Source organism: Medicago sativa, chromosome 2 (genome assembly GCF_051527215.1).
Source record: "Medicago sativa cultivar Bolivia chromosome 2, Bolivia_mono, whole genome shotgun sequence".
In the NCBI taxonomy this organism is placed as follows: domain Eukaryota; kingdom Viridiplantae; phylum Streptophyta; class Magnoliopsida; order Fabales; family Fabaceae; genus Medicago; species Medicago sativa.
Genome location: NC_140750.1, coordinates 42,069,725 through 42,088,218, shown reverse-complemented (window position 1 = coordinate 42,088,218; position 18,494 = coordinate 42,069,725). Strand labels below are relative to the sequence as shown.

Below are 18,494 nucleotides of genomic sequence, written 5' to 3'. Positions count from 1 at the left end.
ATATCATGTTTCGCATCAAGGGACATCGAGGGACATGTTCAACCTTCATATTTAAGAAACATGTAACAATATATGCTAAAATCTCGTTTTCGCGATAAGGGTCATCTCATTACTTTCAATTTACCAAATTTAAAACGAAATTTGTTCAAATATTATGTTACGCAATAAAAAACATCGAGGGACAAATTCAACATTAATATTTATCAAACTTTTAACCATATAGGCTAAAATCTCTTTTTTGGGACAATGGTCATTCAAATAATTTAATTTTGCCGAATACAATACCAAATAGGTTCACATATCATGTTTCGTATCAAGGGAGATCGAGGGACAAGTTCAACCTTTATCAAACTTCTAACCATATAGGCTAAAATCTCATTTTCGCGACAAAGTCATTCCAATACTTTCATTTTTTCGAATATAAAACCAAATAGGTTCACATATCATGTTTCGCATCAAGGGACATCGAGGGACAAGTTCACTGTTTATCAAACTTCTAACCACATAGGCTAAAATTTCATTTTCGCGACAAGGATCATTTAAATACTTTCATTTTATCGAATTTCAAACCAAATAGGTTGACATATCATGTTTCGCATCAAGGGACATCGAGGGACAAGTTCACTGTTAATCAAACTTCTAACCACATAGGCTAAAATTTCATTTTCACGACAAAGGTCATTTCAATACTTTCATTTTATCGAATTTCAAACCAAATAGGTTCACTTATCATGCTTCGTATCAAGGGAGATCGAGGGACAAGTTCAACCTTTATCAAACTTCTAACCATATAGGCTAAAATCTCATTTTCGCGACAAAGTCATTCCAATACTTTCATTTTTCTGAATATAAAACCAAATAGGTTCACATATCATGTTTCGCATCAAGGGACATCGAAGGACAAGTTCACTGTTTATCAAACTTCTAACCACATAGGCTAAAATTTCATTTTCGCCACAAGGGTCATTTCAATACTTTCATTTTATCGAATTTCAAACCAAATAGGTTCACATATCATGTTTCGCATCAAGGGACATCGAGGGACAAGTTCACTGTTTATCAAACTTCTAACCACATAGGCTAAAATTTCATTTTCACGACAAAGGTCATTTCAATACTTTCATTTTATCGAATTTCAAACCAAATAGGTTCACATATCATGCTTCGTATCAAGGGAGATCGAGGGACAAGTTCAACCTTTATCAAACTTCTAACCATATAGGCTAAAATCTCATTTTCGCGACAAAGTCATTCCAATACTTTCATTTTTCTGAATATAAAACCAAATAGGTTCACATATCATGTTTCGCATCAAGGGACATCGAGGGACAAGTTCACTGTTTATCAAACTTCTAACCACATAGGCTAAAATTTCAATTTCGCGACAAGGGTCATTTCAATACCTTCATTTTATCGAATTTCAAACCAAATAGGTTCACATATTATGTTTCGCATCAAGGGACATCGAGGGACATGTTCAACCTTCATATTTAACAAACATGTAACAATATAAGCTAAAATCTCGTTTTCGCGATAAGGGTCATCTCATTACTTTCAATTTACCAAATTTAAAACGAAATTGGTTCAAATATTATGTTACGCAATAAAGGACATCGAGGGACAAATTCAACATTAATATTTATCAAACTTTTAACCATATAGGCTAAAATCTCATTTTTGGGACAATGGTCATTCAAATAATATCATTTTGCCGAATACAAAACCATATAGGTTCACATATCATGTTTCGTATCAAGGGAGATCGAGGGACAAGTTCAACCTTTATCAAACTTCTAACCATATAGGCTAAAATCTCATATTCGCGACAAAGTCATTCCAATACTTTCATTTTTCTGAATATAAAACCAAATAGGTTCACATATCATGTTTCGCATCAAGGGACATCGAGGGACAAGTTCACTGTTTATCAAACTTCTTACCACATAGGCTAAAATTTCATTTTTGCGACAAGGGTCATTTCAATACCTTCATTTTATCGAATTTCAAACCAAATAGGTTCACATATTATGTTTCGCATCAAGGGACATCGAGGGACATGTTCAACCTTCATATTTAACAAACATGTAACAATATAAGCTAAAATCTCGTTTTCGCGATAAGGGTCATCTCATTACTTTCAATTTACCAAATTTAAAACGAAATTGGTTCAAATATTATGTTACGCAATAAAGGACATCGAGGGACAAATTCAACATTAATATTTATCAAACTTTTAACCATATAGGCTAAAATCTCATTTTTGGGACAATGGTCATTCAAATAATTTCATTTTGCCGAATACAAAACCAAATAGGTTCACATATCATGTTTCGTATCAAGGGAGATCGAGGGACAAGTTCAACCTTTATCAAACGTCTAACCATATAGGCTAAAATCTCATTTTCGCGACAAAGTCATTCGAATACTTTCATTTTTCCGAATATAAAACCAAATAGGTTCACATATCATGTTTCGCATCAAGGGACATCGGGGCATAAGTTCACTGTTTATCAAACTTCTAACCACATAGGCTAAAATTTCATTTTTGCGATAAGGGTCATTTCAATACTTTCATTTTATCGAATTTCAAACCAAATAGGTTCACATATCATGTTTCGCATCAAGGGACATCGAGGGACATGTTCAACCTTCATATTTAAGAAACATGTAACAATATATGCTAAAATCTCGTTTTCGCGATAAGGGTCATCTCATTACTTTCAATTTACCAAATTTAAAACGAAATTTGTTCAAATATTATGTTACGCAATAAAAAACATCGAGGGACAAATTCAACATTAATATTTATCAAACTTTTAACCATATAGGCTAAAATCTCTTTTTTGGGACAATGGTCATTCAAATAATTTAATTTTGCCGAATACAATACCAAATAGGTTCACATATCATGTTTCGTATCAAGGGAGATCGAGGGACAAGTTCAACCTCTATCAAACTTCTAACCATATAGGCTAAAATCTCATTTTCGCGACAAAGTCATTCCAATACTTTCATTTTTTCGAATATAAAACCAAATAGGTTCACATATCATGTTTCGCATCAAGGGACATCGAGGGACATGTTCACTGTTTATCAAACTTCTAACCACATAGGCTAAAATTTCATTTTCGCGACAAGGGTCATTTCAATACTTTCATTTTATCGAATTTCAAACCAAATAGGTTGACATATCATGTTTCGCATCAAGGGACATCGAGGGACAAGTTCACTGTTTATCAAACTTCTAACCACATAGGCTAAAATTTCATTTTCACGACAAAGGTCATTTCAATACTTTCATTTTATCGAATTTCAAACCAAATAGGTTCACTTATCATGCTTCGTATCAAGGGAGATCGAGGGACAAGTTCAACCTTTATCAAACTTCTAACCATATAGGCTAAAATCTCATTTTCGCGACAAAGTCATTCCAATACTTTCATTTTTCTGAATATAAAACCAAATAGGTTCACATATCATGTTTCGCATCAAGGGACATCGAAGGACAAGTTCACTGTTTATCAAACTTCTAACCACATAGGCTAAAATTTCATTTTTGCGACAAGGGTCATTTCAATACCTTCATTTTATCGAATTTCAAACCAAATAGGTTCACATATCATATTTCGCATCAAGGGACATCGAGGGACATGTTCAACCTTCATATTTAACAAACATGTAACAATATAAGCTAAAATCTCGTTTTCGCGATAAGGGTCATCTCATTACTTTCAATTTACCAAATTTAAAACGAAATTGGTTCAAATATTATGTTACGCAATAAAGGACATCGAGGGACAAATTCAACATTAATATTTATCAAACTTTTAACCATATAGGCTAAAATCTCATTTTTGGGACAATGGTCATTCAAATAATTTCATTTTGCCGAATACAAAACCAAATAGGTTCACATATCATGTTTCGTATCAAGGGAGATCGAGGGACAAGTTCAACCTTTATCAAACGTCTAACCATATAGGCTAAAATCTCATTTTCGCGACAAAGTCATTCGAATACTTTCATTTTTCCGAATATAAAACCAAATAGGTTCACATATCATGTTTCGCATCAAGGGACATCGGGGCATAAGTTCACTGTTTATCAAACTTCTAACCACATAGGCTAAAATTTCATTTTTGCGATAAGGGTCATTTCAATACTTTCATTTTATCGAATTTCAAACCAAATAGGTTCACATATCATGTTTCGCATCAAGGGACATCGAGGGACATGTTCAACCTTCATATTTAAGAAACATGTAACAATATATGCTAAAATCTCGTTTTCGCGATAAGGGTCATCTCATTACTTTCAATTTACCAAATTTAAAACGAAATTTGTTCAAATATTATGTTACGCAATAAAAAACATCGAGGGACAAATTCAACATTAATATTTATCAAACTTTTAACCATATAGGCTAAAATCTCTTTTTTGGGACAATGGTCATTCAAATAATTTAATTTTGCCGAATACAATACCAAATAGGTTCACATATCATGTTTCGTATCAAGGGAGATCGAGGGACAAGTTCAACCTTTATCAAACTTCTAACCATATAGGCTAAAATCTCATTTTCGCGACAAAGTCATTCCAATACTTTCATTTTTTCGAATATAAAACCAAATAGGTTCACATATCATGTTTCGCATCAAGGGACATCGAGGGACAAGTTCACTGTTTATCAAACTTCTAACCACATAGGCTAAAATTTCATTTTCGCGACAAGGATCATTTAAATACTTTCATTTTATCGAATTTCAAACCAAATAGGTTGACATATCATGTTTCGCATCAAGGGACATCGAGGGACAAGTTCACTGTTAATCAAACTTCTAACCACATAGGCTAAAATTTCATTTTCACGACAAAGGTCATTTCAATACTTTCATTTTATCGAATTTCAAACCAAATAGGTTCACTTATCATGCTTCGTATCAAGGGAGATCGAGGGACAAGTTCAACCTTTATCAAACTTCTAACCATATAGGCTAAAATCTCATTTTCGCGACAAAGTCATTCCAATACTTTCATTTTTCTGAATATAAAACCAAATAGGTTCACATATCATGTTTCGCATCAAGGGACATCGAAGGACAAGTTCACTGTTTATCAAACTTCTAACCACATAGGCTAAAATTTCATTTTCGCCACAAGGGTCATTTCAATACTTTCATTTTATCGAATTTCAAACCAAATAGGTTCACATATCATGTTTCGCATCAAGGGACATCGAGGGACAAGTTCACTGTTTATCAAACTTCTAACCACATAGGCTAAAATTTCATTTTCACGACAAAGGTCATTTCAATACTTTCATTTTATCGAATTTCAAACCAAATAGGTTCACATATCATGCTTCGTATCAAGGGAGATCGAGGGACAAGTTCAACCTTTATCAAACTTCTAACCATATAGGCTAAAATCTCATTTTCGCGACAAAGTCATTCCAATACTTTCATTTTTCTGAATATAAAACCAAATAGGTTCACATATCATGTTTCGCATCAAGGGACATCGAGGGACAAGTTCACTGTTTATCAAACTTCTAACCACATAGGCTAAAATTTCATTTTCGCGACAAGGGTCATTTCAATACCTTCATTTTATCGAATTTCAAACCAAATAGGTTCACATATTATGTTTCGCATCAAGGGACATCGAGGGACATGTTCAACCTTCATATTTAACAAACATGTAACAATATAAGCTAAAATCTCGTTTTCGCGATAAGGGTCATCTCATTACTTTCAATTTACCAAATTTAAAACGAAATTGGTTCAAATATTATGTTACGCAATAAAGGACATCGAGGGACAAATTCAACATTAATATTTATCAAACTTTTAACCATATAGGCTAAAATCTCATTTTTGGGACAATGGTCATTCAAATAATATCATTTTGCCGAATACAAAACCATATAGGTTCACATATCATGTTTCGTATCAAGGGAGATCGAGGGACAAGATCAACCTTTATCAAACTTCTAACCATATAGGCTAAAATCTCATTTTCGCGACAAAGTCATTCGAATACTTTCATTTTTCCGAATATAAAACCAAATAGGTTCACATATCATGTTTTGCATCAAGGGACATCGAGGCACAAGTTCACTGTTTATCAAACTTCTAACCACATAGGCTAAAATTTCATTTTCACGACAAAGGTCATTTCAGTACTTTCATTTTATCGAATTTCAAACCAAATAGGTTCACATATCATATTTCGCATCAAGGGACATCGAGGGACATGTTCAACCTTCATATTTAACAAACATGTAACAATATAAGCTAAAATCTCGTTTTCGCGATAAGGGTCATCTCATTACTTTCAATTTACCAAATTTAAAACGAAATTGGTTCAAATATTATGTTACGCAATAAAGGACATCGAGGGACAAATTCAACATTAATATTTATCAAACTTTTAACCATATAGGCTAAAATCTCATTTTTATGACAATGGTCATTCAAATAATTTCATTTTGCCGAATACAATACCAAATAGGTTCACATATCATGTTTCGCATCAAGGGACATCGAGGGACAAGTTCACTGTTTATCAAACTTCTAACCACATAGGCTAAAATTTCATTTTCGCGACAAGGGTCATTTCAATACTTTCATTTTATCGAATTTCAAACCAAATAGGTTCACATATCATGTTTCGCATCAAGGGACATCGAGGGACAAGTTCACTGTTTATCAAACTTCTAACCACATAGGCTAAAATTTCATTTTCACGACAAAGGTCATTTCAATACTTTCATTTTATCGAATTTCAAACCAAATAGGTTCACTTATCATGCTTCGTATCAAGGGAGATCGAGGGACAAGTTCAACCTTTATCAAACTTCTAACCATATAGGCTAAAATCTCATTTTCGCGACAAAGTCATTCCAATACTTTCATTTTTCTGAATATAAAACCAAATAGGTTCACATATCATGTTTCGCATCAAAGGACATCGAAGGACAAGTTCACTGTTTATCAAACTTCTAACCACATAGGCTAAAATTTCATTTTCGCCACAAGGGTCATTTCAATACTTTCATTTTATCGAATTTCAAACCAAATAGGTTCACATATCATGTTTCGCATCAAGGGACATCGAGGGACAAGTTCACTGTTTATCAAACTTCTAACCACATAGGCTAAAATTTCATTTTCACGACAAAGGTCATTTCAATACTTTCATTTTATCGAATTTCAAACCAAATAGGTTCACTTATCATGCTTCGTATCAAGGGAGATCGAGGGACAAGTTCAACCTTTATCAAACTTCTAACCATATAGGCTAAAATTTTATTTTCGCCACAAAGTCATTCCAATACTTTCATTTTTCTGAATATAAAACCAAATAGGTTCACATATCATGTTTCGCATCAAGGGACATCGAGGGACAAGTTCACTGTTTATCAAACTTCTAACCACATAGGCTAAAATTTCATTTTCGCGACAAGGGTCATTTCAATACCTTCATTTTATCGAATTTCAAACCAAATAGGTTCACATATTATGTTTCGCATCAAGGGACATCGAGGGACATGTTCAACCTTCATATTTAACAAACATGTAACAATATAAGCTAAAATCTCGTTTTCGCGATAAGGGTCATCTCATTACTTTCAATTTACCAAATTTAAAACGAAATTGGTTCAAATATTATGTTACGCAATAAAGGACATCGAGGGACAAATTCAACATTAATATTTATCAAACTTTTAACCATATAGGCTAAAATCTCATTTTTGGGACAATGGTCATTCAAATAATATCATTTTGCCGAATACAAAACCATATAGGTTCACATATCATGTTTCGTATCAAGGGAGATCGAGGGACAAGTTCAACCTTTATCAAACTTCTAACCATATAGGCTAAAATCTCATTTTCGCGACAAAGTCATTCGAATACTTTCATTTTTCCGAATATAAAACCAAATAGGTGCACATATCATGTTTTGCATCAAGGGACATCGAGGCACAAGTTCACTGTTTATCAAACTTCTAACCACATAGGCTAAAATTTCATTTTTGCGACAAGGGTCATTTCAATACTTTCATTTTATCGAATTTCAAACCAAATAGGTTCACATATCATGTTTCGCATCAAGGGTGATGAGGGCCACAATGGAATGGAGGGAGGGCTTGCTTGCTGCCCATTTTGATGTTTTTTATTTTTATGTTGTAATAAAAGTGTAAGGGACCAATTCTGGTCAAAAACACTAAGTTTGAATTTCTAGTGTGTTTTATCCATTTTAAAGCTTGATAAAGCTTTAAATGGCGTGCTTGCCTTATTTTAAAAAGAAAATAATATGTTGAATCAAGTATAGTGAAAAGAAATCAAGAACATTAATGGGAGGGAGAAAAATAGCACATGACATGAAAGGAAAGAAGGAAGTGGTGCTGCCACACATTAAAGCACAATGAATTGTTTTCTTTCAGCCCATTCATTGAAGAAATCAATTGGAGACGTTTTTAGCATCATGGGAGACGCCCCACCATCAATTGTCTGCACAATTTCATTCTAAATCAATTTGTAACCATTTTTGCAATTATTCAGCACTAGGAATTGATGTTAGATTAATGGCTGAATTCTAAGAGTTTTCAAGAGTTATTTTCTTTGATGTTCCTTGTATTACAGCATATGACCTCTTTCTTATATATAAGGGGCGAAAATCATCAATAAGGATAAGACGATTTTGAGTGAAAAAACTACACTATGTGTGTTTTTGAGCAATTGCTCTTTGGTTCTGGATTGGACCAATTTTGATCATATCAAGAATCCTTTCTTGTGGTGATCCTCAATCCCATAGACTTATCACTTTCTTGGATTAGAAAGTGTGGCGTCCCTTTCTTTCCATTCCATTTCTCCATTTTATCTACAAAATCTGTTTGGGTCAAAATTCTGCCAGTTATCCATTTTAGCCCAAATATCCATTTTTCATTCTGTTTTATTGCATTTTGAGTCACAAGAATTTTAAAGTTCAAATTATCAAATCAATTTCGTGAGTTTGGAGGAAAAATGATCATTTTTGGAATATTGGACTCATCAAGTGGTAATCAGAGCAAGGTTCTAAAAAGGGCCAAACTTTGGTAAAGTGTCTTTCTTCTTGTTCCTTATTATTTTTTTCTTCTTTTTCTGTCCAATATTGATATTCATACAAAAAAAACGAAAAAAAAAAATATATTAGGAAAAAAATTGCTCCTTTTTGTGTTTCTGCCACACTCTAATTTTTTTTTCTTTATTTCTTTCATTTCTAGTCAACCTTTTATCCTTTGTTTCTTGTTTTAGTGTCTTTCTGTGTTAAGTCTTTGGGATTGTTGATTGTTTTTGGTTTCTTTAAAGAACTAAAAGAGCAATTTGAGTGGTAAGGACCATTTTAAACACTTGTTACTAATTTCACAAAATTTCACAATCATGTCTGATCCACCTTCACCTAGAACAGCAGCTATGACGATTCAAATGAGAGCAATGCGTGAGCATTTTGAGAGGCTGTTAAGAGAACAAGCTGAACAATTCCAACAAAGAGTTGATGAGTTAGAAAGAAGGTCTCAAAATTCTAATGATGGCAGTGGTGATGAGGATGAGAGGAGGCCTAGAAGGAGACCAAGGGAAAATCATTTAAGAGGCATAAAAATTAAAGTCCCATCTTTTGTTGGAAAGAGTGACCCAGAAGCATACCTAGAATGGGAGACTAAAATTGAACAAATTTTTAATTGCCATAATTACTCTAATGTTGAAAAAGTGCAGGTTGCTTCCATTGAGTTCAAGGAGTATGCTTTAGTATGGTGGGATCAATTGATCAAAGAAAGAAGAAGGTATGGAGAACAACCGATTGATACTTGGGATGAGATGAAGAGAATCATGAGGAGAAGGTTTGTACCTTCCTATTACCATAGAGATTTGCACAACAAATTGCAAAGACTTACTCAAGGTTCAAAAAGTGTTGAAGAATATTTCAAGGAGATGGAGATTGCGAAAATTAGAGCTAATGTGGAAGAAGACAATGAAGCAACCATGGCTAGATTTCTTCATGGTCTAAATCATGACATTAGTGACATTGTTGAACTTCATCACTATGTTGAAATGGATGACTTGGTACATCAAGCTGTCAAAGTGGAACAACAACTCAAGAGAAAAGGCCAAGTAAGAAGAAACAGTCCTTCTTCTAACTTTTCAAGTTGGAAGGATAAAATAGAGAAGGAGGGAGCATCATCATCAATTCCAAAGGAGTCCATGGCTGATCCTAAAGGTATACAAACAAACCCTTCTCAAAGTACTTCTACTAACAAAAGTGTTAAGTGTTTCAAATGTCAAGGTCAAGGTCACATAGCTTCTCAATGTCCAACAAAGAGAACTATGATAATTGAGGAGAATGAACACGTTGAGGTGGAGAATCATGATGGGTATGTTGAAGAGGAGGCTGAAGAAATACCAAGTGGAGACTTTTTCATGATTAGGAGGTTTTTGGGAAATCAAGCTAAGGAGGAGGAATCAAATCAAAGGGAAACTCTTTTCCACACAAGATGTCTTGTTCAAGGGAATGTATGCTCTTTAATTATTGATGGAGGTAGCTGTACTAATGTTGCTAGTACACATTTGGTGTCTAAATTGGAATTAGAAACAAAACCTCACCCAAGGCCTTACAAACTTCAATGGCTTAATGAACATGTAGAAATGCTTTGTGATAAACAAGTAGAGGTTTGTTTTAAAATTGGTAAGTATGAAGATGCTGTTTTGTGTGATGTAGTACCAATGGAGGCTAGTCATTTGTTGTTAGGGAGACCTTGGCAGTTTGATAGAAGTGTTCTTCACGATGGCCGAACGAACAAGTACTCTTTTATGCATTCTGGTCAAAAGATTTGTCTTGCACCATTGAGTCCTAGTGAGGTTAGAGATGATCAAAAGAAAATGAAAGAAAAATATGAGCAAGAAAAAAGAGAAAAAGAAAAATCAAAAGAAAAGAAAGAGAGTTTGCTTGAAAAAAAAGGAGAGATTCAAGAAATAGTCATGAACAAACAGCCCCTATATTTACTACTTTGCAAAAAGGTGGCTTTGTTGACTAACACTCAAAATTTTCCAAGTTGTACTAAATTTCCCTTGCAGGAATGTGAAGATGTATTGGCAAAGAAGGTACCACAAAAATTTGAAAGAATTGTGTTTGAACCTGGAGGTTGTATAACTTCCAAATTCGAGGACGAATTCTTTCGAAGAGGGGGAGTATGATGAGGGCCACAATGGAATGGAGGGAGGGCTTGCTTGCTGCCCATTTTGATGTTTTTTATTTTTATGTTGTAATAAAAGTGTAAGGGACCAATTCTGGTCAAAAACACTAAGTTTGAATTTCTAGTGTGTTTTATCCATTTTAAAGCTTGATAAAGCTTTAAATGGCGTGCTTGCCTTATTTTAAAAAGAAAATAATATGTTGAATCAAGTATAGTGAAAAGAAATCAAGAACATTAATGGGAGGGAGAAAAATAGCACATGACATGAAAGGAAAGAAGGAAGTGGTGCTGCCACACATTAAAGCACAATGAATTGTTTTCTTTCAGCCCATTCATTGAAGAAATCAATTGGAGACGTTTTTAGCATCATGGGAGACGCCCCACCATCAATTGTCTGCACAATTTCATTCTAAATCAATTTGTAACCATTTTTGCAATTATTCAGCACTAGGAATTGATGTTAGATTAATGGCTGAATTCTAAGAGTTTTCAAGAGTTATTTTCTTTGATGTTCCTTGTATTACAGCATATGACCTCTTTCTTATATATAAGGGGTGAAAATCATCAATAAGGATAAGACGATTTTGAGTGAAAAAACTACACTATGTGTGTTTTTGAGCAATTGCTCTTTGGTTCTGGATTGGACCAATTTTGATCATATCAAGAATCCTTTCTTGTGGTGATCCTCAATCCCATAGACTTATCACTTTCTTGGATTAGAAAGTGTGGCGTCCCTTTCTTTCCATTCCATTTCTCCATTTTATCTACAAAATCTGTTTGGGTCAAAATTCTGCCAGTTATCCATTTTAGCCCAAATATCCATTTTTCATTCTGTTTTATTGCATTTTGAGTCACAAGAATTTTAAAGTTCAAATTATCAAATCAATTTCGTGAGTTTGGAGGAAAAATGATCATTTTTGGAATATTGGACTCATCAAGTGGTAATCAGAGCAAGGTTCTAAAAAGGGCCAAACTTTGGTAAAGTGTCTTTCTTCTTGTTCCTTATTATTTTTTTCTTCTTTTTCTGTCCAATATTGATATTCATACAAAAAAAACGAAAAAAAAAAATATATTAGGAAAAAAATTGCTCCTTTTTGTGTTTCTGCCACACTCTAATTTTTTTTTCTTTATTTCTTTCATTTCTAGTCAACCTTTTATCCTTTGTTTCTTGTTTTAGTGTCTTTCTGTGTTAAGTCTTTGGGATTGTTGATTGTTTTTGGTTTCTTTAAAGAACTAAAAGAGCAATTTGAGTGGTAAGGACCATTTTAAACACTTGTTACTAATTTCACAAAATTTCACAATCATGTCTGATCCACCTTCACCTAGAACAGCAGCTATGACGATTCAAATGAGAGCAATGCGTGAGCATTTTGAGAGGCTGTTAAGAGAACAAGCTGAACAATTCCAACAAAGAGTTGATGAGTTAGAAAGAAGGTCTCAAAATTCTAATGATGGCAGTGGTGATGAGGATGAGAGGAGGCCTAGAAGGAGACCAAGGGAAAATCATTTAAGAGGCATAAAAATTAAAGTCCCATCTTTTGTTGGAAAGAGTGACCCAGAAGCATACCTAGAATGGGAGACTAAAATTGAACAAATTTTTAATTGCCATAATTACTCTAATGTTGAAAAAGTGCAGGTTGCTTCCATTGAGTTCAAGGAGTATGCTTTAGTATGGTGGGATCAATTGATCAAAGAAAGAAGAAGGTATGGAGAACAACCGATTGATACTTGGGATGAGATGAAGAGAATCATGAGGAGAAGGTTTGTACCTTCCTATTACCATAGAGATTTGCACAACAAATTGCAAAGACTTACTCAAGGTTCAAAAAGTGTTGAAGAATATTTCAAGGAGATGGAGATTGCGAAAATTAGAGCTAATGTGGAAGAAGACAATGAAGCAACCATGGCTAGATTTCTTCATGGTCTAAATCATGACATTAGTGACATTGTTGAACTTCATCACTATGTTGAAATGGATGACTTGGTACATCAAGCTGTCAAAGTGGAACAACAACTCAAGAGAAAAGGCCAAGTAAGAAGAAACAGTCCTTCTTCTAACTTTTCAAGTTGGAAGGATAAAATAGAGAAGGAGGGAGCATCATCATCAATTCCAAAGGAGTCCATGGCTGATCCTAAAGGTATACAAACAAACCCTTCTCAAAGTACTTCTACTAACAAAAGTGTTAAGTGTTTCAAATGTCAAGGTCAAGGTCACATAGCTTCTCAATGTCCAACAAAGAGAACTATGATAATTGAGGAGAATGAACACGTTGAGGTGGAGAATCATGATGGGTATGTTGAAGAGGAGGCTGAAGAAATACCAAGTGGAGACTTTTTCATGATTAGGAGGTTTTTGGGAAATCAAGCTAAGGAGGAGGAATCAAATCAAAGGGAAACTCTTTTCCACACAAGATGTCTTGTTCAAGGGAATGTATGCTCTTTAATTATTGATGGAGGTAGCTGTACTAATGTTGCTAGTACACATTTGGTGTCTAAATTGGAATTAGAAACAAAACCTCACCCAAGGCCTTACAAACTTCAATGGCTTAATGAACATGTAGAAATGCTTTGTGATAAACAAGTAGAGGTTTGTTTTAAAATTGGTAAGTATGAAGATGCTGTTTTGTGTGATGTAGTACCAATGGAGGCTAGTCATTTGTTGTTAGGGAGACCTTGGCAGTTTGATAGAAGTGTTCTTCACGATGGCCGAACGAACAAGTACTCTTTTATGCATTCTGGTCAAAAGATTTGTCTTGCACCATTGAGTCCTAGTGAGGTTAGAGATGATCAAAAGAAAATGAAAGAAAAATATGAGCAAGAAAAAAGAGAAAAAGAAAAATCAAAAGAAAAGAAAGAGAGTTTGCTTGAAAAAAAAGGAGAGATTCAAGAAATAGTCATGAACAAACAGCCCCTATATTTACTACTTTGCAAAAAGGTGGCTTTGTTGACTAACACTCAAAATTTTCCAAGTTGTACTAAATTTCCCTTGCAGGAATGTGAAGATGTATTGGCAAAGAAGGTACCACAAAAATTTGAAAGAATTGTGTTTGAACCTGGAGGTTGTATAACTTCCAAATTCGAGGACGAATTCTTTCGAAGAGGGGGAGTATGATGAGGGCCACAATGGAATGGAGGGAGGGCTTGCTTGCTGCCCATTTTGATGTTTTTTATTTTTATGTTGTAATAAAAGTGTAAGGGACCAATTCTGGTCAAAAACACTAAGTTTGAATTTCTAGTGTGTTTTATCCATTTTAAAGCTTGATAAAGCTTTAAATGGCGTGCTTGCCTTATTTTAAAAAGAAAATAATATGTTGAATCAAGTATAGTGAAAAGAAATCAAGAACATTAATGGGAGGGAGAAAAATAGCACATGACATGAAAGGAAAGAAGGAAGTGGTGCTGCCACACATTAAAGCACAATGAATTGTTTTCTTTCAGCCCATTCATTGAAGAAATCAATTGGAGACGTTTTTAGCATCATGGGAGACGCCCCACCATCAATTGTCTGCACAATTTCATTCTAAATCAATTTGTAACCATTTTTGCAATTATTCAGCACTAGGAATTGATGTTAGATTAATGGCTGAATTCTAAGAGTTTTCAAGAGTTATTTTCTTTGATGTTCCTTGTATTACAGCATATGACCTCTTTCTTATATATAAGGGGCGAAAATCATCAATAAGGATAAGACGATTTTGAGTGAAAAAACTACACTATGTGTGTTTTTGAGCAATTGCTCTTTGGTTCTGGATTGGACCAATTTTGATCATATCAAGAATCCTTTCTTGTGGTGATCCTCAATCCCATAGACTTATCACTTTCTTGGATTAGAAAGTGTGGCGTCCCTTTCTTTCCATTCCATTTCTCCATTTTATCTACAAAATCTGTTTGGGTCAAAATTCTGCCAGTTATCCATTTTAGCCCAAATATCCATTTTTCATTCTGTTTTATTGCATTTTGAGTCACAAGAATTTTAAAGTTCAAATTATCAAATCAATTTCGTGAGTTTGGAGGAAAAATGATCATTTTTGGAATATTGGACTCATCAAGTGGTAATCAGAGCAAGGTTCTAAAAAGGGCCAAACTTTGGTAAAGTGTCTTTCTTCTTGTTCCTTATTATTTTTTTCTTCTTTTTCTGTCCAATATTGATATTCATACAAAAAAAACGAAAAAAAAAATATATTAGGAAAAAAATTGCTCCTTTTTGTGTTTCTGCCACACTCTAATTTTTTTTTCTTTATTTCTTTCATTTCTAGTCAACCTTTTATCCTTTGTTTCTTGTTTTAGTGTCTTTCTGTGTTAAGTCTTTGGGATTGTTGATTGTTTTTGGTTTCTTTAAAGAACTAAAAGAGCAATTTGAGTGGTAAGGACCATTTTAAACACTTGTTACTAATTTCACAAAATTTCACAATCATGTCTGATCCACCTTCACCTAGAACAGCAGCTATGACGATTCAAATGAGAGCAATGCGTGAGCATTTTGAGAGGCTGTTAAGAGAACAAGCTGAACAATTCCAACAAAGAGTTGATGAGTTAGAAAGAAGGTCTCAAAATTCTAATGATGGCAGTGGTGATGAGGATGAGAGGAGGCCTAGAAGGAGACCAAGGGAAAATCATTTAAGAGGCATAAAAATTAAAGTCCCATCTTTTGTTGGAAAGAGTGACCCAGAAGCATACCTAGAATGGGAGACTAAAATTGAACAAATTTTTAATTGCCATAATTACTCTAATGTTGAAAAAGTGCAGGTTGCTTCCATTGAGTTCAAGGAGTATGCTTTAGTATGGTGGGATCAATTGATCAAAGAAAGAAGAAGGTATGGAGAACAACCGATTGATACTTGGGATGAGATGAAGAGAATCATGAGGAGAAGGTTTGTACCTTCCTATTACCATAGAGATTTGCACAACAAATTGCAAAGACTTACTCAAGGTTCAAAAAGTGTTGAAGAATATTTCAAGGAGATGGAGATTGCGAAAATTAGAGCTAATGTGGAAGAAGACAATGAAGCAACCATGGCTAGATTTCTTCATGGTCTAAATCATGACATTAGTGACATTGTTGAACTTCATCACTATGTTGAAATGGATGACTTGGTACATCAAGCTGTCAAAGTGGAACAACAACTCAAGAGAAAAGGCCAAGTAAGAAGAAACAGTCCTTCTTCTAACTTTTCAAGTTGGAAGGATAAAATAGAGAAGGAGGGAGCATCATCATCAATTCCAAAGGAGTCCATGGCTGATCCTAAAGGTATACAAACAAACCCTTCTCAAAGTACTTCTACTAACAAAAGTGTTAAGTGTTTCAAATGTCAAGGTCAAGGTCACATAGCTTCTCAATGTCCAACAAAGAGAACTATGATAATTGAGGAGAATGAACACGTTGAGGTGGAGAATCATGATGGGTATGTTGAAGAGGAGGCTGAAGAAATACCAAGTGGAGACTTTTTCATGATTAGGAGGTTTTTGGGAAATCAAGCTAAGGAGGAGGAATCAAATCAAAGGGAAACTCTTTTCCACACAAGATGTCTTGTTCAAGGGAATGTATGCTCTTTAATTATTGATGGAGGTAGCTGTACTAATGTTGCTAGTACACATTTGGTGTCTAAATTGGAATTAGAAACAAAACCTCACCCAAGGCCTTACAAACTTCAATGGCTTAATGAACATGTAGAAATGCTTTGTGATAAACAAGTAGAGGTTTGTTTTAAAATTGGTAAGTATGAAGATGCTGTTTTGTGTGATGTAGTACCAATGGAGGCTAGTCATTTGTTGTTAGGGAGACCTTGGCAGTTTGATAGAAGTGTTCTTCACGATGGCCGAACGAACAAGTACTCTTTTATGCATTCTGGTCAAAAGATTTGTCTTGCACCATTGAGTCCTAGTGAGGTTAGAGATGATCAAAAGAAAATGAAAGAAAAATATGAGCAAGAAAAAAGAGAAAAAGAAAAATCAAAAGAAAAGAAAGAGAGTTTGCTTGAAAAAAAAGGAGAGATTCAAGAAATAGTCATGAACAAACAGCCCCTATATTTACTACTTTGCAAAAAGGTGGCTTTGTTGACTAACACTCAAAATTTTCCAAGTTGTACTAAATTTCCCTTGCAGGAATGTGAAGATGTATTGGCAAAGAAGGTACCACAAAAATTTGAAAGAATTGTGTTTGAACCTGGAGGTTGTATAACTTCCAAATTCGAGGACGAATTCTTTCGAAGAGGGGGAGTATGATGAGGGCCACAATGGAATGGAGGGAGGGCTTGCTTGCTGCCCATTTTGATGTTTTTTATTTTTATGTTGTAATAAAAGTGTAAGGGACCAATTCTGGTCAAAAACACTAAGTTTGAATTTCTAGTGTGTTTTATCCATTTTAAAGCTTGATAAAGCTTTAAATGGCGTGCTTGCCTTATTTTAAAAAGAAAATAATATGTTGAATCAAGTATAGTGAAAAGAAATCAAGAACATTAATGGGAGGGAGAAAAATAGCACATGACATGAAAGGAAAGAAGGAAGTGGTGCTGCCACACATTAAAGCACAATGAATTGTTTTCTTTCAGCCCATTCATTGAAGAAATCAATTGGAGACGTTTTTAGCATCATGGGAGACGCCCCACCATCAATTGTCTGCACAATTTCATTCTAAATCAATTTGTAACCATTTTTGCAATTATTCAGCACTAGGAATTGATGTTAGATTAATGGCTGAATTCTAAGAGTTTTCAAGAGTTATTTTCTTTGATGTTCCTTGTATTACAGCATATGACCTCTTTCTTATATATAAGGGGTGAAAATCATCAATAAGGATAAGACGATTTTGAGTGAAAAAACTACACTATGTGTGTTTTTGAGCAATTGCTCTTTGGTTCTGGATTGGACCAATTTTGATCATATCAAGAATCCTTTCTTGTGGTGATCCTCAATCCCATAGACTTATCACTTTCTTGGATTAGAAAGTGTGGCGTCCCTTTCTTTCCATTCCATTTCTCCATTTTATCTACAAAATCTGTTTGGGTCAAAATTCTGCCAGTTATCCATTTTAGCCCAAATATCCATTTTTCATTCTGTTTTATTGCATTTTGAGTCACAAGAATTTTAAAGTTCAAATTATCAAATCAATTTCGTGAGTTTGGAGGAAAAATGATCATTTTTGGAATATTGGACTCATCAAGTGGTAATCAGAGCAAGGTTCTAAAAAGGGCCAAACTTTGGTAAAGTGTCTTTCTTCTTGTTCCTTATTATTTTTTTCTTCTTTTTCTGTCCAATATTG

At 34.3% G+C, this 18,494-nt stretch overlaps 3 protein-coding genes across 3 annotated transcripts; all 3 read left to right on the top strand.

Moving 5' to 3' along the window:
• The first annotated feature begins 9,246 nt into the window (after positions 1–9,246).
• Positions 9,247–11,782, top strand: LOC146946847 (uncharacterized). Its single transcript, XM_085748931.1, has one exon. It carries the CDS (start codon positions 9,429–9,431, stop codon positions 11,235–11,237), a length of 1,809 nt encoding a protein of 602 aa, XP_085605057.1. The 5' UTR covers positions 9,247–9,428; the 3' UTR covers positions 11,238–11,782.
• A 575-nt stretch (positions 11,783–12,357) lies between these two features.
• LOC146946846 (uncharacterized) lies at positions 12,358–14,904 on the top strand. Its single transcript, XM_085748930.1, has one exon. It carries the CDS (start codon positions 12,540–12,542, stop codon positions 14,346–14,348), a length of 1,809 nt encoding a protein of 602 aa, XP_085605056.1. The 5' UTR covers positions 12,358–12,539; the 3' UTR covers positions 14,349–14,904.
• A 563-nt stretch (positions 14,905–15,467) lies between these two features.
• On the top strand, positions 15,468–18,003 carry LOC146946845 (uncharacterized). Its single transcript, XM_085748929.1, has one exon. The coding sequence runs from the start codon at positions 15,650–15,652 to the stop codon at positions 17,456–17,458; it is 1,809 nt and encodes a 602-aa protein (XP_085605055.1). The 5' UTR covers positions 15,468–15,649; the 3' UTR covers positions 17,459–18,003.
• Positions 18,004–18,494: the final 491 nt, after the last annotated feature.